General features: G+C 32.8%; 2 protein-coding genes across 2 annotated transcripts; both read left to right on the top strand.

Moving 5' to 3' along the window:
- The first annotated feature begins 1274 nt into the window (after positions 1 to 1274).
- Positions 1275 to 1955, top strand: LOC143549268 (uncharacterized). The gene has a single exon (XM_077040203.1). The coding sequence runs from the start codon at positions 1275 to 1277 to the stop codon at positions 1953 to 1955; it is 681 nt and encodes a 226-aa protein (XP_076896318.1).
- Positions 1956 to 17847: 15892 nt separating this feature from the next.
- LOC143549264 (rhamnogalacturonan I rhamnosyltransferase 1-like) lies at positions 17848 to 22154 on the top strand. The gene is made up of 8 exons (XM_077040201.1): positions 17848 to 18640; positions 19402 to 19469; positions 19562 to 19650; positions 19745 to 19907; positions 19995 to 20284; positions 20598 to 20802; positions 20895 to 21052; positions 21851 to 22154. The coding sequence occupies exons 1-8, from the start codon at positions 18361 to 18363 to the stop codon at positions 22101 to 22103; spliced, it is 1506 nt and encodes a 501-aa protein (XP_076896316.1). The 5' UTR covers positions 17848 to 18360; the 3' UTR covers positions 22104 to 22154.
- Positions 22155 to 22389: the final 235 nt, after the last annotated feature.

The raw sequence follows: 22389 nt of genomic DNA, 5'->3' as shown, positions 1-22389 counted from the left end.
ATTTACGACTTCTTTTATATTATATGAGAGAGACAACATTATTTCATGTGCAATGACATAAAGTTTTGGTTTTTTTTGGATGAATAATGAAGCAAAACTACAATCATTAGAATGGTCAAATTTATGTAATTTCAGCTACATTAATGTATCCTTACTTCGTTGATTTGTACTACGTAGATCTAGCTCCTCGTGTTCATATTTACTCAAATTCCTTGTTCAAGAAAATCATAAGATAACATTTTTGTAAACATACTCATTATCACATTACATCTTTTAAACCGGTTATTTACTACAATCGAATTAAAATATCCAACATATATAAATGTGTGTATATTATATCTATACTTTTGTACTCTGCCCAAGACTATACATACATCTACGTGTGGGGTGTTGTGGCATATATAGATTACATATAGAATGACTGGTTAACATTTAATATTTTACTTTTCTTAAAACATATTAAATATGTAAGATAGAACAAAAACTATTTATTAAACAACTTATGATTTAAACTGTCCAACCAAAAACATAATTATTTACACATGTAACTCATATCATGATTTAGTTTAAACTTAAGTGTGGTATTCAGTCAAAAAGTTTAAAATTTGTCGTCCGTAAGTTTCATGTCCGTTGTAATTAAGTCCATCTCATTAACACCAATAGAGTTCTTTACATCAGGCCACCTTGCATGAGCACAATGGCCCGCCTTAGAGGCGTGCATGCTTCGATTTGGGTTGGTTTTGGTCTAAAACTCAACCAAAAATCGAAACTCCGAATTTTTTTAGTTTCGAAACTATTTGATTTCATTTTTCCGGTTTAAGTTTTTCTCATTGGAGTTTGAAAATTTTGGGCCAATAAAAAATGTTAGCCCAAAATATTGAATTAAAGAATATACCATTTACAAATTAATAACTAAGTGTTTATTACACATTTGAGGTAAAAAAATTCAAGTTATATATTCATTAAACTTATAAAGTACTTAAAATACAAAAGTAAAAATAAAAATTTAGAAATTCGATTCGGTTTTTTTGTTTTGTTTTCATTTTTACCTTCAAAACAAAATCGTAAGTTCAATTCTTACAAAAACTTAAAACAAATCGTCCGTTTTTGTTCTGATTTAATTTTCTTAAATATTGCGGTTTAGTTTTTCGGTTTCATATTACACCCCTGTCCCGCCCGCCCTAATAAACAAGTTTCCACAATTGGGGTTGATTTCTTTTGGATTATCACTTCATCTTCTTCAGTGCATCTGATAGCATCAAACCCTAACATCAATGGAGAAACACATTCAAATCTTCTTACACAAGATCTCAATCCTATCAATCACCATTGCCACATTAATATTATTAATCTTCCTCTTCCAATTCCAATTCCCACAAACCTGCAATTCACCAAATCCTAACCCTAACCACCATCCCAAATCCTCCTGCGCCGCCGGCCGCCGTCCAACCACCACCATCCACCGCAAAAACCACCACCTCTGGTCCACCGCCACGTGGCGCAAATCCGTCCATTCATTCTCCACCATCTTCCACCACCTCCAAACCCTAGCTCTTGTTTCTAATCACACATACGCCGTTGTTATGTCCGCCGGCGGCGGCCAGGCGGTCATGGCGTTGAAGGACGTCGGGGTGAGTGAAGTTGTCGGTGTCGAAGTGGTCGCCTCGCCGCCGCTTGTGGACCATGCCGATCCGCATAAGTTGCCGTATTTCGATGGGGTGTTTGGCTTAGGGTTTAGCGCGGGGTTGGATCAGGCAGTGTTTCCAAGTCGGTATGTGAGGGAGATGGAGCGGGTGGTTCGGGTTGGGGGTGTGGTGGTGGTGTGTGTGGAAGCGTGTGGGGATGATGGTGTCGGTGAGGTTACAAAGATGTTTAGGCGGTCGGTAATGTTGTTAAAGAGGAATGTGACGGTGATGGGGTTGAAGATGATGATGATTAGTTTAAAACGGGTATAGGGTTGGTCAACGACATGTCTGACAACTCTGATACAGTGTCGGGTATGAAAGGGTATGACTCTATACGACTCGTATGCCAGGAAAAATATATTATTTGTCATATATGATTTTCAATGTTCATAATGTGTTAAAAGTAGACTAGACGATCGGAGTTATGTTCATAATATGGAAGGGTAATAGTGTATGACTCAATACGACTTGTATGTCAGGATTATTATGTTATTTGTTATTTGTTGTATATGATTTCAATGTTCCGGAGTTAATTAATGAAACCAAAGAAAATAAAATATATAATTAATTATAGGCGATTGGAGATGTGTCGGTCGAGGAATGCGATGATGACGATGATCGTTGCGAAAAGAAGATAAAAGAATCGAATTCGGTTTTCGGGGATGATTTTTTGTAAGTTTACTGTAAATTTTTGTGCTTTTTGAGTATCATGATGTTACATGTTTATAATATGTAATGTATGATAATATCTGTAGTAGAAATTATTGATTCTTTACATTTGTGTTTGCTTGATTATGATAATAGAAAATGGAAGACCAATAAAGCCAGTGATCACATTAATCATCCCTTTAGTATAAGATTAGAAATTGAGTATTACAACATGATGTCTAGTCTTGAATTTGGATGCTCTTAGAACGCACATTTAAACACCTTTTTCATCATGGTTGCAGAAGTCGCTAGGCGCCACCAACCCAGTTGATTGGAGAGTTGCGAGTACTCGGGGTTTGCTTGTTGAGTACTCAGCGCCTAGGCGGGATTTTTGCAACCATGCTTTTTATTACAAGTTTGTAATTGTAACTGTAACGGCATAATTTTGATTCTTGAAGATGAGTATTACAATCAGATTCAACACCTCAGAAGTTTATTCTTGAAAGTGGAAACAAAAAATTGCACATTAGATAACGACTATTACCATTTGAGAAAGATAACGACTTGGTTATAAAGGCGCAGCGCTCAGGAAAACGCTTCAGGGGCTTGAAGCAGCCTTTCATGTACTTCTGGATCAAATTTGGTCAAAATTAGGGTATGTTGGAGATTGATATGTAAAAACAACCAAAAAGGTTATATGTAAAGCATGTTAAGAGATTTGTGAATAAAAACTTCTTTGGCTGCGAGAGCGACTGTCTCGCATGCATATGTGTGCCTTGCGACTTGGCTTTTGGGACCTAAATGCCTTGGCCTGATGCCTTTTCAAAACCAAAGATTCAAGATTGAACCATCAAAACATGCCGGTTGGGATGGGTCATGAAACTGGCCATAAAGGGTTAAGGTTGAGACGGACTGCATTCCCATTGCCAAATTGTTTCGCGTTGGACACCGATATATTGGCACGCATCTAATCTAATCTAGCTATACTATTAAAAAAAAACAAGTTATCCACATGTCATTTAACTAAGCACTCCACATTAGCCCATAACCAGTAAGACTTTATAAAATTTTAAAAAATAAATTATTGTTTGATACGGGTTTCGAACCCAAAACCTCTATGTTTCAAACCAAATGTGGTTACCAACCCTACTAAAGTGGTAATTTGTTAGAATTTTTGACTTAACATATATAAATGTAATTTCTCTTCAAGTATAAAACCAAAATTATATTAACATTTTCATAATTCACAATATCACATTATCTTTTCATATCTCTTTAACACAAGTACACAACCATTTAAGATTGTTTATCATTTCATTTTAAAATATAATATATTTTTATTTATTTTCTTTTACAACCAAACCTTAGTATTTGTAAATTTAGTTTTAAATCTGTGACAGCATTTTGTTATAAATATCATCTTTATACACACAATATTTAATATAACAATATTGATATGGAATTTCTTCCCAAACTAGTGTTGGTGGAAAAAGTATTTACCACTTTAGTGTTCTTTAAAAAATATTTACCAAACTAGTGTTGGTGGAAAAAAAGTATTGACCATTTTGGTGTTTTCCACTTATTTTGTATCATATTTTACTTTTAAATTCAATATTTCTATTTTTTAATCTATTTTTTATTTTTTATCATATTTCTTTTAATTTTTAATCTAATAAATCTATATATATTTTTGTCAATCAACATTTTCTTATCTTTTTTAGTAACTCATTCTAATTCTTTTTTTTGTTTATTTTCTCATTTGATTTTTTTTTTGTCTTCAAAGATTTTTTTTATTTTTCTGTTTAAATATATTCATTTTACGAATTTTATTGATCGAGTTTGGGTTAAATATCACAATGTCTGCGTTTTACCAATGCCCCAATTTTACCGATTTAAATTGTTTTTTTATTTTGTTTTAAATGTGCTCGTTTTACAAGTTTTTATTTTTGGTTTAGATCCGATACCTTAACAAACCTGGCTCATACTAACCAAATTCGCGTTGAATAGCTGCCACGACTCTTGGTTGTTATCAACGCCCAGGCTTTAGCGATCTTTTTTATATTAAATATGATAGTTCTACGAATTTATTTTTAGGTTTAGTTCCAGCAGTGTAACGAACATAGCCGATAATTACCGAATTCTCATCGAATAATCGCTGCAACGCATGTGTTTTACCAACGTATGGGTTTTACTGACTTTTGTTGGTGTTTTTTCTTCAACATGAGCATTTAAGCGGGTCAAATTTAATTGCACGTTTTCTTTTTTAATTACAAAAAAAGATTTAGAACGAATTAGCAAAAATATATAAATGTTGACTATTAAGAAAAATAATAAAAAAAAACATTTTGGATTGATTGGACATAAAAATATATAAGAAATATGACATAAAATTAGATAATAGATTAACCAAATCAAAATGGAAAGTAAAAAATATGTTGATTTGTAAAATGAATATAATTAAACAATGAGACAAAAAAATGCATATATTTGAGAAACAAAAACAAAAGAAAATATTTAGAAGGAGTTGGTAAAATAATAAGAAAATGTTGATTGATAAAAATATAAAAAATAAGTTATTGGATTTATTGGATAAAAAATGTATAGAAATATGAAACAAAAATAAATAATAGATTAACTAATAGAAAAACTAGATTAAAAAGTAAAAGGTGAATAAAATAAATGAAAAACACCAAAACGGAGAATACTTTTTTCCACCAACACTAGTTTGGTAAATATTTTTTAAAAAACACCAAAATGATAAATACTTTTTCCACCAACACCAGTTTGAAAAAAAACTCTATTGATATGAATATTTTATTTTTAAAATAAATCTAACACCAATGTTTTGTTTTCAACTTAAAATTATAGTTCATAATATATCGAAAATTTATTGCAAAGTCATAAATAAAAATTAATATATGAAATAATGGAATATAAATATTACATATAATAATTTTTATTTTTATTATATTTTCACATGTGTAGAATACGGGCTCTAACTTAATTTTGATCATTAAAACATGCTTGTGTCAAAGAGCTTTTTCAAAATCGTGTGTAATAGTCCATGGCTTTATAGCCTAGTGGCATCTTGGTGGTGGGATAAGGCTTAGGGACCATATGGTCCTGGGTTCGAATCTCACAAGGGGGTTTTCTCAAGATTTATTGAGTTTCCTCCTGAATTGGTGGTTAGGCATTATTGCCTAGTGGAGATGGATTTGATCGCGTGGTTCTGCTGGTGACACGATGATACTCCAGTGGTCCGTGAGTGATCCTAATTTGCCGTTCAAAAAAAAAAAAATCGTGTGTAATAATAGTTTATTTTTTATTATTATTTTTTGTTAGTTTTTTTAATGATTTTACTTTCTAAATAGTAATAAAAAAAAGAGGGAAAAAACTCATTATTTCTTTACTTTAAGCAACAAAGATAACAACAAACCAAAGGTGTCTCAATATTATTTTTGACATAGTATGGGCATGTTTGGTAATGAGTTTTTAGAAGCTTTTAAGAGCTTCAAACTTTTAAGAAAAAGCTCCTACTCAATTAAAAGTTTTGTTTGGTTGAAGAAGCTTTAAGCTTTTAAGTCATGAGAAAAAGCTTAAAGCTTGAAGCTCCTATTAGTAGCGTTTAGAAAAAACTACAAGCTTTTAGTATTTTAATTACTTAAATAACCTTCCAAAATAAGTACATTTAATATTAGAGAGAACTTCGATTTTGGTACCTGTGGTTTCTTAAAATTATCAGTTTTTGTCCAATAGTTTATTTTAGACTTTTATGGTACAAAAATTTCAATTAACTATCAGTTTTAGTCCAACTCATTAACGTCATCCACCAACCGTTAGTTAATACAACTTTAAGGGTCTTTTTTGTATTTTTTACAAACTTTTAATAATAAGAATTTTTGGGTTTTTACCAAAATTAAGTTTTATACTTTTTGTTATTTTTTAGTATTATGGTTTCTTATATTTGTTTATATATAAATATCTGTACACTTTTTATTTTAATAAATATAATTTTTTTCGAAACTGACGCTTTTATATAAGTGTATATTTTTAATAAATACAAACCAAGACGTCATTCCCATTTTGATGGGCTGGCAAGGTGATTAATATGTGAAATAATTGTTCCAAACTCAATAGGGTACAAAAATTTAGTTGTTAAAAAAAAATACAAGCCAAAAATTAAAATTAATAAACAGATTTTCAAAAACCCTCTGTCATTAGAAAAGTAAAAAAACCAATGTAAAATAAACATATGCTTTTTTGACTATCGAAAAAAAAAGCCAAAAAGCTAAGTTTTCTAAATCAGTTATAGTTAATAGAAGTGTAGAATTAAAACGAAACTTAAAAAGACAAACATTCTGTTTTTTAAAGCCTGGATATCATTACAACTATAAAAAGTAAAAATAAAAGTATTCAAATACAAATAAATACACAGTTGCATAAAAGCTCTGGTTTCGAAAAAAAATATTGTAAAAAAATAAAAAAGTATATATTTATATATAAACAAATATAATAAACCATAATAATTAGGAAATAACAAAAAGTATAAAACTTAATTTGGGTAAAGACCCAAAAATTCTTATTGTTAAAAGTTTATAAAAAATATAAAAAAGACCCTCAAAGTTGTATTAACTAACGATTAGTGGATGACGTTAGTGGGTTGGACTAAAACTGATGGTTAATTGAAACTATTGTACCATAAAAACCTAAAATAAACTATTGGACCAAAATTGATAATTTTAAGAAACCACAGGGATCAAAACTGAAGTTCTCTCTTAATATTATTATTTTTTAGTTATGCCCATTTTGGTCATTTTATACATTTTATTAAAAACTTCAGCTACCCTGCCAAACATCTAAATATAGCTAAAAGGCTACAGCTACCAACTATTTTTGCCAATATACCCTATGACTTCATATTTTTTAGTTAGTCTCTTTTATTGCTTTAGCGAGTGTTAGTATCGTACTAAATATTATAACTTTCGAACTGGACTGATCAAATTTCCGCCGCATCACTGCCGCAATGCGTGGGAGACACTTTACTAGTTCACGATATTAATCAAAATGAACAAAGTAAATTTCTTGTGTTTGAATCGGAGCATAAGTATCTGTTCAAATTTGATCGTTGTGGGCCTGTGGCTGATGGTCTATTGTAAATACATTGTAATGACGAGATGTAAATGGACTAAATAAGTTTCAAAAAAGTAAAATAGTATATTAGTACACACTACACAGGTAGAAATAAATTTGTAATCTATAAGATTAAGCTCAACTTGGGCCTAAGTTTATTATCCATGAACATATAAAAGATGTGTCCAATGTCCAGACATGTTTAGTCCGTTAAGAATTGGCCCACTAATGGTTAGTCTATAATCGCTTTAAAAGCCCGTACGATTAGAGATGTTCAACGAAACCGGTTCCTGGAACCGAACCGGTGGACCCGAACCGGTTCCTACCCGTTTTTTGTAGGAACCGGACCCTATCTGATTCAACCCGATGATCCGTGACCGGTTCTTGCATTTCTGAGTGGGGGCAGGTAGGAACCGGAACCGATTCCTAACCGGTTCTAGCCGTTGGATCGAATATAGCCGTTGGAAATCGTTTTTTTGGCCGTTTTTTGACCGTTGGGGTCAAAAATAGCCGTTGGATCGAACAGGAACCGGGTTAGGAACCGGTAAGAACCGGTTAGATAGGTTAGGGGTCCGAGGGTGGGAGAACCGGTTCGGTTCCCTAACCGGTTCGAGCCTGGAACCGGTTTAAAAGGGGGTTTTGAATATAGGAACCGGTTAGGAACCGGTTCCGGCCTAGTCCCAAACCGTTTTGAACATGCCTACGTACGATGCACGAGATGTTTAAAAAAATATAATTAAGCCGTTACCAGAGATCGAACCCAGATCACTCGCGTGACAGACAGGAATACTTACCACTATACTACGACCTTATTGAAATAATTTTATTAAATTAGAACTTTGATTGCACATTTGTTGAAATGTTTAAATTTTTTAAAACTATATTTATCAAATTAAATGGTTTTATAAGTTCAAATTATATTTTCTAATGTAATATTTATATGAATATGTGGTGTATTCACGCAATTTACCCAATGATTTTATAAGTTATAATTATATTTTTTAATATAATAGCGAATTCTAAGATGTTTCATTAGGAATGACAAAAAAAAGCATCATGTATATAAAATTAGCATGAAAAAAACACAATTTTGTATTGTAGTTTCGAAAGAGATTAATGAAAATCTATGGACACGTGAAGGTTGAATGAATATGTGAAAACAAATTGTTATTCATTCAAAATTTTTTCTTGTCTTTATCATCTTAAATCTACAAATACCGTTCATTGAATTTTCCATATTCATCTCATACACTCAAAAGTGTATATAAATTGATTTAATAAAAAAAGAAAGATATGATTTTATTAAGATATAAATATTCTTATTATATTATCAAATACCCGCATATTTTTAATCCATATAACTTAGGTAGTTAGTTGTTTAATTAACAAATAGTTGATACGTTTTAATTACACTTAGGGGTGCAAACGAGCTAAGCTGAGCCCAAGCTCGACAAGGCTCGAGCTCGGCTTGTTTAACTTACACGGAGCTCGATCTCGAGCTCGGCTCATTTCGAGCTCTACTTTCAAAGCTCGAGCTTGGCTAGGGCTCAGCTCGTTTACTATTTATCAATTATTTTTTATATAACTATAATTATTTTTATATATTTTTTTCTATTATAATTTTATGCATAAAAAATATACATATTATTTAGTTATTTTTATTTATTTTTTCATAACATATATATATTAATAAATAATTATTAAATATTTATTAAAAAAATTATATAAATGACAAGCTCATTTAGGCTCGCGAGCTGGCTTGAGCTCGCTAAGTGAAGCTCGGGCTCGATTATTAAACGAGCTTACTTTTAGGCTCGAGCTCGAGCTCAGGCTCGATGAAGCTCTGCTCGATCGAGCTTTTTAACGAGCCAGTCCCGAGTAGCTCGGCTCGTTTGCACCCCTACCCTAATTACATTGATATATATATATATATATAGTTTGGATCAAAAATGAAATTAATGTGCTAAACGTGATAATCAAGTAGAGTAATTACGTAATTACTCTATGATGTAATTACATAATTACTCTACTTGATTCTCATGTTTAGCACGTTAATTAATTTGCATGTTAACTTTCCCCTATATATATATATATATATATATAGGGGAGGGATATTTTGAGAACTTTGTTGAGTTGTAAGAACTTAAGAACTTGATTCTGGACCACACATTTAATTAAATAGATTGAAATATGTGGTTGAGATTAAATCTGACAAAAAGTCAAAATAGGAGAGAGAATAACTATATACAGTGATTACACAACTTTAAACGTTCGGGGGAGGGATATTTTGAGAACCTTGTTGAGTTGTAAGAACTTAAGAACTTGATTATAGACCACACATTTAATTAAATGGATTGAAATATGTGGTTGAGATTAAATCTGACAAAAAGTCAAAATAGGAGAGAGAATAACTATATATAGTGATTACACAACTTTAAACGTTCGTTACACATATGTAATAAGTCGACTCGGTGCGTAAAAAATTCTGTAATTTTTTTATGTATATATAAAAAATTACACTGAGTTAGACTGAGTTCTTTCGAGTTTTAAGAACGTTTAAAACTCAAAGGGGTTCTCATTTGAAATCTTCCCTATATATATATGTATATATATATAGGGGAGTGATATTTTGAGAACCATGTTGAGTTGTAAGAACTTAAGAACTCAATTGTTTGCCACACATTTAATTAAATGGATTGGAATATGTGGTTGAAATTAAATCTGGCAAAAAAGTCAAAGTAGGAGAGAGAATAAAGATGTAAGTGGTTACACTAACTTTTACGTCCGTTACACGTGTGTAAAAAGTCGACTCGGTGCGTAAAAAATTATGTAATTTTTTTACGTGTATGTAACTTACATATATTACGCATGTGTAAAAAAAATTCAAAAAAAAAATCGTTACACTGAGTTCTTTCGAGTTCTTAAAACTCAAAGGGGTTCTTATTTTAAATCTCCCATATGGATATATATATATATATAGGGGATGGATCTTGCGAGAAGTTGTATCATAATGAGAAGTGCGAGAAGTCGATCTCAACCATTGATTAAACATAATCAATGGTACATAATGATAATGACAAACTTGTAATTAAGAAAAAAATAATATCATATATATTTATGATAAAAGGGTAATTTGATCTCCCTCCTAGTTGTTTCAAAGCATTAATTTACTAATCACTCATAAATTACTCTTCACATTAATTATCTTAGAAAGTTATAAATTTTTAGAAAAAAATAATTTGACTTTTACATAAGCACATCTTCTAAGAAAAAATTTAATGAAATATCTTCATGATCAAGTTTTTTGCATTCACTATTTCATAAGATTCATTTAAATTATTTTTTATATACATATGAGCAAGAATGTATATGTAAGTAAATGTAATGAATTCATCTACACAAGTAACATAATAATATACACATAACTCATATTTACCTACGCATAACTCGTATTTGACAACACATAAAAAGATTAATTAAAATTAAAAAACATGGTTTTTTTTCCTTAATTGAGAATATTTAAAAATTTAATTTAATACTATCAATTGTATGTACAACTTTTGTCTGTGTAGGTTAATATTGTGATATGTGTAGTTAAATACAAATGGGTAGGTTATAACATGACTAGTTTTATATATGTAGGTTAACATTATGTCTTGTGTAGGTTCATATATGTACAGTGTATGCGGTATTTCAAATTGTGTATGATTAAATTTTATTATGTGTAGGTTCATATATGTACTGTGTATACGGTATTTCAAATTTTGAATTTGTAAATTTTATCTTGTGTAGTTTTATATATGTACAATGTATGTGGTATTTCGAATTGTGTATGTGAAAATTTTATCGTGTGTAGAATCTATTGTGTACTGTGTAGGTGGTTTTACGAATTTTGTATAAAATTAAAAATCTTCCTAGATTTGCTTAAGTTAGAAAAATTATGAAGAACGAATTCATCATAAATTAAAAATAAAAAAAAACAAACAATTTATAAAAGTAATTAGATTAAAAAAATATATGTAACTTATCCTAAATATTTGTTACTTCCATACATGGAAAAAACTTTGTACTAAAATGCCCTCTTATATTAAAATATGAATAAAGAAAAATTATGATTGGTTGTAATAATTTATCGCACTTCTCACACTAAAAATACTTCTGAAATGAACCTAATATATATATATATATATATATAGTTTTCATTGAAAGTAGAAAAATAGTTTGAGTGGAAAATTTAGACTAGGAATGAATCTTTAACTGCCGACTATTTTCCTTTATTAGAATAAATAGATTTTATAATCTATTTGAGAAAAAGGTTAAATTATTGTTGCTCTAAAAGTTTGCAATTGAGCCTATTCTATCAGTTTATTTACAACACATGAAACTTATTTTAGAACGGTTAACTCATAAATACATTAATATTTACTTACGAATTTAAAAATGTCTACGTAAGATTGGAACTCTCAACCTCAACCATTTAAGGGGTCCATCACTTTCTAGTTTTTACGCGCTCTAATACCACATTAGAAGCTCTTTGGAACCACATATTAATATTGATTTGTCAATAAATAAATTCACAATCTAATTGGCCATGAGATGGTGACGTATATTAGTTATTCACTCCCAATGTTGGAGAAGCTCATTATTATATATATGTTTAAAAAGCAAATGTCAAATGTGGGCTCACTCCTATATGTTATTGTTCAACTTTTGTGCAATTACTCAAGCATGAAATACAATCTCTTAATGCTATATTTGTTACTTGAGGATAAGGTACAACCCCATAGGGTGGCCCACTACGTGGGATGAACTGTCCACGTGCACCTGCATGTTAGCCACCTCCACATATATCTTTACATCTTGCTCAAACAGCATTTTTAGTTTTTTTGTCTCTTAGAACATGTGTTATCTGCTATGCATCCGATTAGCAGTTGAGGTTTGTTTCGATATATGTAATGTTTAATTTCTAATGTTCGCTTACTTTCATTTATCCCTTTTCCGCATTCAAACCCTAAATAGTTTTGATGTTTCATAATCCCTTGCAGAAATATGTTTCCTGTTAATTTTACTTGGAGTTAGGGTTCGATTGGGGTTCGTTTTCCGATTGCATTGGCGAGGTATGGTTTTAATCTGCTATGATTCACTCAATTTCCTTCCCGTTTTTGTTTTGCCCTGGATTTTGTATACACTAAGTGATGTTTTGTTTTCCGGCTGCGTTATTCTTAAGGGTTTAATTCTGATGGTGATTCGGATTATATTTGGTGGAATTAGGATTCAAAGTATTGGAGATTTGCTCTTGGATCATTCAGTTTCTTCAATCATCACCAATGAAATTTTAGGTATATGTTTTAACATTAGTTAAATTTCCCTAATTTAATAGTTTTATAGTCATTGTTTCGTGAATTTGTGGTTTGTAAACAGCCTATCTCAAAGCACGATGCCAGCGGGGCCATTTCCGCTTTCTACCATCACCGATCAAAATATCGTTGGTTGTAAGTATTCATTTTACGTAGGATGATATTATGCGATACAAGTAAAGTAAATTAATGAAGAACATATTTATGTAATAATGTTTTTAACAAGTAAGGTTGCATCTGCATCAGTACCTCTTAGTGATAGGAGTCGAAGGAGCCAAACCTGGATCAAGCAGCAAGAGTTTGATGGCATTTTACCTTCTATGCGGTTCAACGCCTTCTTGCGTATCAACTCATGTTTTCTTTGGTAAGTTTTATTATGTGTTGCCTTTTCCTTGAAGTAAATTGATTTTCGTTTGTTTACGTTCGAATCTTTTGTTACGTTCGGTGGCATTAATAGATTATTTGTTTACTTTAGAGTCTACATTTCTACCAAATGAATTTACCTTTAGTTAGGGATTGCATTATGTGAATAATTTTTTGTTGGTACCATAGGTTTTTATTTTAATTTTTTATTTAAGTTTTGGTGTTTAGTTGTACTTATTAGTCTGTGTTGTTCATGGCTTGGTCTGCACCTTACGCTATCAAAATAGTACCGTCTGTTATACAATTAATATATATTTAATCTGTTTTGTCCCAAATCTTAACATATACTAAAATATTTATGAAAATCCCGAAAGAAACCCATAACCCGTCTTTACTGCAGTTGGAAAAACATAACCCGAAAGAAACCCATACCACAAGCTGCACTCCCAATTTACCCCGCAACCCCGGCTCCAAAATGTGAAGGAAAAAGGCCATCTACTGAACAAAGGTCAGCAAGGAGGAGCCTTTTAACCATAGAATGAAGTCACAAGGCTTTTGAAAAATATACTATTAGGCTAACCATGGATAAATATGTATGCAGAGACTACTACTTATATAGTTATATTGGACATGCTAACTTTTAATTTACCAATGATGTGGCTGCTCCATAAAACAAATGACCATATGAACATATCTTAACACAAACTAAACACGTCACTTACTTGGCTCGCAGTAACACGCGGGTACGATTACTAGTTCTATATTAAAATAAAAGCATTACGTTATATTAAAAATAGCATGCTGATGATATATATAAAAAAAAATAGTGACAAGTTACCTACCAAATCTGATGTAATGATAACTTATTTCCACACTATTGTTGAAAACATGGAATATCCTTAACCATATGTCCAAAAAAGGGTCCATTTTGACAAATTATTGTTATTTTATTAAAATTGTTTATGCCTGAAATATTGAATGATTTGAGAGCTTCTGTCTATTTAACTGTTATTGTAACTAAAATAGTTTTGATCTATATTTTATACGTAAATACTTCTAGAAGTTAATGTATGATATACTTTTTATTAATGTTGATTTATTTAGCCCCAAATCAGACCTGACACATTATGATTTTACTATTTTAGGAGTCGTGATTAAATTAATATAATAGTTTTGAAATAAAACAAGTGTCTTCAAGTCAAAATTTGAGATGTGGACATGTGACCTTAATTAATTTTATAATTTAGTTTAATCATAATCGCAGGCTCCTTATGTCATTTTTTTTCCATCTAAAGCAACGTGCTAACGTCTTTAGAGGGAATCTTTTTAATGTTTAAAATTCTCTTAATGTATTAAAAGATGCATAAATAACCTGTTTTTATTTATTTATGAAAATCATGTGGAGAAAAAGTATGAATAAAGTTAATTCAGTGATTTTTTGGAACTTGTAACAACTTATGTTATACAATTGTAATGTATATCCTTTTAATTTTAAGTAAAGTTGTGAAATGCATTAAGTCACTTGAAAGTTCAATAGAAATATCTAACATATCATATCATGGTTTTGTTAGAGCATGTATCATATGGGTTCGTTGGCCTCATGTAGCGACGTGAAAGATAGATGGATGAGAATCTCTTGACGTGAAAGAGAGAGGGCGTAGGAGAGAAGAAGAGGAGATAGAAGGAGACTAACATGTGGAAGAGAAAGATTGATAGGTTAGGCTTTGTTCTTGACAAAGATGTCTTCGTGTTGCACCTATAGATTGGCACCTACATTGTTATCAACATAGTAGGTTGTGAGTAAAAAGTTTCCGTTGCAACACTTCAAGTGAAAAGTTTTGATTTTGTCACGCTATCAAGTTTGACCCCTTTATTGCATATTATATAGATTCATTTACCTTGACAAGGCTTATGATATCGTATCCCATTGAGTGATTTGGGATAGTCTCGAGGATCAATGGATTTCTTAGAGATATGTATCTATTTAGGGATACATATAATATGGCTAGGACAAGCATTTGTCATGGGGATACGTACTTCCTTATTGTGGAGGTCGGCCTTCACCAGACTTTTAGTTGTAGAGTTGGAACTGGTTAATTTGAACAATTGCATATATATGTAAAAGAGATTCAAACCGAGTCATGCAAATTGAGGGATTCAAACTAAGGATTGTAAATTAGTTTGTAATAAGGTTGTAAAAAGGAAGTAAAAGTTTACAACTTATAAACAAAGAGTGATAAAAGCTGTAAACGAGTTAAACGGTCATAAATAGATTAGAGAGCCGAATATATAAACTTTATCGCTTCAAACATTCCTAAAAATGATTGCCCTCTTTAATTTCCGTACCATCTAAACATGACACATTCACTAAATGAGTTAAACCAATCTACATAACACACACGGTATATTAATCAAACGAATAACACAACAAACCAAATATCTGAATATTTTCAACAATTCACACCCTAATTTCCAATACAATTTAAATAATTTGTTACTACAATATACACCAATTACAATATACACCAACCAAATTATTAACTTACATTCTTTTGTATTTAGGCTGAGGGGTGTGGGGGGCTCTAACGGAGACGCGAGTGGGGGCTCCAGCCAATAATATTGTGACGTGTGGCAGAGAGAGAAACTGGATAAGATGGGTGATGGAGCCCCCGCTGGAGCCCCTGGCCCTGGTGTGGAGGGGCTCCAGCGGATTTTTTTTTATATTTTTTTATAAATATATTCAAAAAACGTATTATTAAAAAAACTCATAAATTATTAAAAAAAACACACATTAAAAAAAACACATTAATATCTAAAAATAAAAAAAAATTAAAGTACTAAAAAAACATTATTCTTATTCTTCGGCTTGGTCTTCTTCGATCAACCTCTTTCGGATACGTTCCTTTTGCTTTTCCATCAGCATTTGATCGACCGGATTTAGGTTACTGAAGTCTCTTGTAAGGAAGTCCAAATCTCTCATTCGACTTTTTTCCTTTTTGTCATTAGAGACCACCTCCATGGTTTTGTTGAATTTATTGAGGGATTCAACAAGATCGACGATGTTTACGGCTCCCCTCTCAGCCGGTTTTTTCCCCTTGGCGTCCCGTCCCAATGGCCGCCTCCTCGGCGGTGAAGACGTTTCCTCCCCCGCAATGTTTAGGTCGAATCCAACGCGGCAATCCGACCCGGCAGTAGTGCTATACGCTCCAGACGAACTAGTTTTAGACCGTTTCGGCCCTACTTCCGCATCAGTGTCCGGCGCCACCAGCTCAACCCACTTGGAACACCTTTTCAACCTCTCCCACAACTTTACATCGTCCCACGTCTTCACCGTCTCATACCTCCGCAAACACTCCTGCATCCATTCTTCGACAGTGAAATTGTAAACCGCCAAATCATCACTGCCACTTGGTCTCATACGACCGGCGTTCCTGTTGAAAAGATTAGTAAACAAGCCGACAAATTTTCTGATTTCGGACCACCGACCCGAAATCATATCGGCGTTTCGCTCTGTACTCCCAACGAGCGTATAGAACGTCTCCCTAACCTTTGTCCAAAAAACCTTGCTTTTTTGGTAGTCGGCTGCAAAATGAATAATTAAATTAGATTTCCAGTTAACTTTTTTAATTAACTTTTTTTTTAAAATCATTATTAAAAACGTTAAAACAATTACCGCAACGCCGATCCTCAGAAATGACTATCCAAGCCCGACACAAGGCTTCCTTCTCATCCGATGACCACGGAGTGGTTTTCCGTTTCATCCTCGGAGTCGAAGCCGGTCCCGGCCCGTCCGTTGCAAGTTGTTTTTTTCGGTGGACGCGTCTTCTTGCTCCCGTAGCATCACCGTGTGATTCTTGTGTATCCGGAACAACAAAGTTAGGAGACGGTTGTATGTTGGATTGTTGAAAGCCGGATGTTTCTTGCGACCCCGTAAAAAACATCGATTGGTCTGGTGACGACCATAAATCGTCGTAACTATAACCTGAATCTAGGTTTGGGTACCAATTTCCAGACATGTTTTTAAAAAAAAGTTTGGAAGATGGGTTGATTTTGGGTTTTTTTTGAAGTTGTGGTAATTGTTTTATGTGATTTTGGGTTTGGTAATTGTTTTAGGTGATATTAATATAGGAAGAATAATTTTTTTTTTATTAAATTAAAGAGCCCAACGGCTCATTTGTGTACACTCCAACGGCTATGTCACGCACCCCAATGCTCCTTTACGCCACCTTTCTCCTGCGACCCACCTTGCGCCTGCTTTGAATTCCGCGCTCGCGCCCCTCTCGCGCCCCGGTGGTGTAGTGCTCGCGCCTGGGGGCGCGAGCGGAGGGGCTCTCGCGCCCCCGCTGAAGCCCCACACCCCTCAGCCTTATATATGAAAATAGACCTACCACTTCTAGACTTGTATGATCTAGCAATTTTAAATTTTTACAATACTCTTCCTCTTGTCACTTTCATCACACTAGATCTTCCTTTCACACCCCCTTTTGCCATAAATTTCATACAAGAAAAAAAAAAAGAAAAAAAATTCAAAATTCAATATTTTAAAATTAATTGACCCTTGTTAATAATAATCTTGGTAGTTTAAATTCCATTTCCATTATTATAATAACACAATATATAATATTAATCAATATATATTCATCTTCTCGTGATCTCCCACCACCTAATTCTCACACTTTCAATAATCATTGTTTATCACTCCCTTCTAGGGTTCTTATCAATATTATTCATTTGATCCATTCGGCAACACCTCAAATCTTACTCTAAATTCATATTTCTTTCATACCCATTTCCCCAAATTAGCTCAATTTAACTGGGTTTCTTTCTTTTAATGTCATCTCATTGTAATACCCAAATCTTGAATATTCATCTGGGTCACCCTAATTCATCAAAATATTCAAAAAGATTGAATCTTTTTGTAATTTTATCAACACCCACCTCAAGATTTGATCTGGGTATTTGAATTAGGGTTTGTATTGATCAAATTATCCAGTTTGGTGTTATAAAGTTTGGATCTTTTTGCAGTTTTATGAACACCCAGCTCAAGATTTGATATGGGTATTTGAATTAGTGTTTGCATTGATCAAATTATCCAATTTGGTGTTATAAAGTTCGGATCTTTATGCTTTTTAGTAATGTTTTGAGGATAAAGAAGAGATGTGGTGTGAAGAACAGAAATGGATGTTAGATCTGAAAACAGTAGTGTACAGGTAGTGAGGTGGGCTAAGTTACCGGGTCAAGTAATCCAGAGATCCAGATTACAAGTGTGGTTTATTAGGGTTTGTTCAAGTATTCTGATTTGGACTTGTTTGGTTCAGCTTTTGACTGTTGGTGAACTTTGGCACCCGAAATTTTTTACGGGGTTTTTGAACCCTGTAAATGTATCCACCATTATGTCCACTGAGGTCACAACCGCCATCCCAGCGCCACCGCCACCACCGCCAATGCCGCCGCCAAGTGAGTATTGCATTGCTAGAAATAGAATCACAAGTTGTTAGGTTTTTGTTAGTTTGGATATCCTTTTTAGAATGTTAGTTTAGTGAGCAACATTAATCTTGTTTATGGACATGTTGGCTTGTAACATGTTCGTGTTTGTTGGTTTAACTTTAACCGAACAAACGATCAAAGTCATCAAACACAATACAATTATACAAATGGGTTTGTTGTTCGCGTTAGTTAATTAAGAAAACGAGTGTGTACATATTCGTTAGTTTATAGAAATATAGTATAAATGAACGGTTCACGAACGTAAATGAATGAACGTAACTTGACATAATGAATGAACGTAACTTGACATAGATGAACAGGAATAACCGAGCGAGCACCAATTAAAAGTAAATGCAAATATCAATCTGTTGGTCCTAAAAAGTTCATAAAACTAGACAAAATTGGAACGGGTGATATTTTATTATTGTGTAACTAGTCTAAGTTGTAACGGGCCTAAAAGATTGAATGAATATGTAAGCTAGCGTAAACGAACAAACTTAAACAAGCGTAAACTAACGGACGGACATAAGTGTACGTAAAGGAACGAACATAGCCAAGCGTTTATGAACGTCAACAAACATAAATGAACGAACGGGACCCGTGTTCATGTTCGTTCTTTTAACTAAGTGAATAAAAAGTTTTGTTCATGTTTATTATTTATTAAATAAACGAACTCCCGCCTAACAATTCACGAACGGTTCACTAAACAGTTATACTTCTTTGTTGTGCAGGGAATTACATAAGTAATGGGTTCCTTAAAGTTTCTTGTAACGGTGGTTTAAATCAAATGAGAGCTGCGGTTCGTGCTTCTTTATTTGCTTTTATATCTAATTCATGCTTACATCACTTATGTTTAATTTCATATTTTCATATTAAAATTTGTTATTTCAGATATGTGACATGGTGACAGTTGCTCGTCTTTTAAATCTTACTTTGGTTGTTCCCGAGCTCGATAAGACATCTTTCTGGGCCGATCCTAGGTAATTTTGCATCTTCTAATCATAACAATTAACCACAATCGTGTCTTTATGGGCATGTTAGTTTAGTATGTTTTGAGTTTTGGTGTTGGTTCAGTGATTTTGAGGACATATTTAACGTCGGGCACTTCATTGATTCACTAAGAGACGAAGTCCGGATTGTTAAAAGATTGCCAAAAAGATTTACTACAAAATATGGATTCCAACCGTTACGGATGCCACCTGTCAGTTGGTCGAGTGAAAAATACTATCTTGAACAAGCAAGTATTTAAAAATATTTGATCTTTGAAAATTTGCTTTTACCAAATAATATGATTTTATGGTTATAATTTCGTACCAAATTGCAGATATTACCACTTTTTGACAAGCATAAGGTGATACACTTTAATCGGACGGATTCACGATTAGCAAACAATGGGATTCCATCTCATCTTCAAAAGCTAAGGTGTCGTGTTAATTTTCAAGCGTTAAAGTTCACGCCTTCTATTGAAGCTCTTGGGAATAAATTGGTGCGCGTTCTTCAAGAAAAAGGACCGTTTTTGGCATTGCATTTAAGATATGAGATGGATATGTTGGCGTTTTCGGGTTGCACACATGGTTGCACTATTGACGAAGCCGAGGAACTTAAACGGTTAAGGTAAAAAATAAAAAACTTTTGAAAAAGCAAAGGTTTATTCACATGCGAGTTTATTATCTATGGAACTCAAACCATTTTATTCACATGTGAATTTATTATTCGTGGAACTTTCTAAATCATCTTATTCAAAAGATTGTATCATAAATGAAATAATATAAATAGTATTATATATATATATATATTATATGACATGCAAATAATCTATAAAAAAATTGAAACTTTTGAAAAAAGTAGGTTGGCCCGTACCAAATAGTAAATGCATGTTTTCACTTGTTATCTAACCCATCCAATTTGATGGCGATTGGTGTTTTAGGTATGCGTTCCCATGGTGGAGAGAAAAAGATATCGTCTCGGAAGAAAGGAGATCACAAGGTCTTTGTCCTCTGACACCCGAAGAGACAACGTTAATTCTACAAGCACTTGGGTTTGATCAAAACACACAAATATATATTGCTTCTGGTGAAATTTATGGAAGTGAAAAACGACTTGCAGCGTTAAGGGCCGTGTTTCCTCGAATAGTAAGTGACTTTTGATTAGATAGTAAATGATTGCCCAAGTGGTCTTTTTGACGTAAAGTTTTGACTGTTGACTGTCGATTGTAACTTGGTAGGTGAAGAAAGAAACGTTGTTAGATCCGGAAGAATTGAGACAGTTCCAGAATCATTCGTCTCAAATGGCGGCCCTTGATTTCATGGTATCAGTTGCTAGTAACATTTTTGTTCCGTCTTATGATGGTAATATGGCGAAGCTTGTGGAAGGTCACCGAAGGTATGCAAAGGGGAAACTTTGACTTATTTGTAAATGAATTGTTTGACATTGGTTGTGTTCAGACTTCAGAGGTGTAAATGAGCCGAGCTCAAGCCTATGATCGGTTTTGCTCGTGCTTAGCTTGTGCTCGGCTCGTTTTGAGCTCTATATGCTAAAGCTCGAGCTCAACTCGTGAGTAGCTTTATTCTCATGCTCAGCTTGGGATCTGGCTCAGCTCTCGTTTATTATTTATTAGTTTGTTTATATACATTTATTATTATTTTTTATATTTTAGTTATAAATTTTATATAACACAATATATATTATTTTATTATTTTTATCATAATTATATTACATATATATATATTAAATAAAATTTATACAAATAATATGCTTGTTTAGACTCGCGGTCCAGCTTGAGCTCGATAAGTGTATCTCGGGCTCCGGATCGTTTATTAAACAAGCTTATTTTTAGGCTCGAGTTTGTTGAAGCTCGGCTTGATTCAAGCTTTCAGTGAGCTGATCTTCAGTAGCTCTCGCGGGCTTGGCTCGTTGACACCCCTAGTTGTATTTTTATCTCAAACGGGTCAGTTCTTGATTAAAAAATGGTTTTCAGTTTTTGTTACTTCATTCAATTTCAGTTTCCATTGCCATTAATCAGAATCGGATATCTATCGGTTTTCGTCATCATAATTAACAAATTAAACGTTTATGCTACGTTTTAAAACAAAATGGACAAAAAGTGTTTTGACCCGTTATCCAACCCGTTTGATAATACACCTTTATATTAGGATTAATTTTTCGACCATTGACGTTCAGATACCTTGGCTTCAAAACTACTATCCAACTAAACCGAAGAAAACTCGTAGAATTAATAGATCTGCACCAAAACGGGACAATATCATGGGACGAGTTTTCAAACGCTGTTAAATCATCACATGAAGAAAGAATGGGCCAACCAAAACATCGAATGATAATAGCAGAAAAGCCCAAAGAAGAAGACTACTTCTATGCCAACCCTGAAGAATGCTTCTGTGAGATGTCAAATTGTAACAACTCACAAGTTTCATAAACATGACATTTAAGCTAACTCTCATAGATGCAAATATGGTCTTGAAATGGATGTAAATCAGAGAATGCGAGAGTTGTTTATAGTTGACGGGTGCGCAGAAAGGAAGCACCACGTGCAAGTTAAGTTGTCTTCATGGGCTAAAGATTTGTTCTTTTATTTTGTTTATGAGCTTATTGTTTCTAGTACAAAATATATAAGAATGCATATTTACTTTGATAATTATACTAAGATTTTTCATGTGTTGATTCTTGTTTTGGTAGATTAACTATTTTCATAGTGACTAGAA

This window comes from Bidens hawaiensis, unplaced genomic scaffold (genome assembly GCF_021521415.1).
Source record: "Bidens hawaiensis isolate Kalapana, Puna unplaced genomic scaffold, B.hawaiensis_p1.1 tig00015453_1, whole genome shotgun sequence".
Taxonomy (NCBI): domain Eukaryota; kingdom Viridiplantae; phylum Streptophyta; class Magnoliopsida; order Asterales; family Asteraceae; genus Bidens; species Bidens hawaiensis.
The sequence above is the reverse complement of the archived record's forward strand: the minus strand, read 5'-3'. Positions and strand labels throughout refer to the sequence as shown.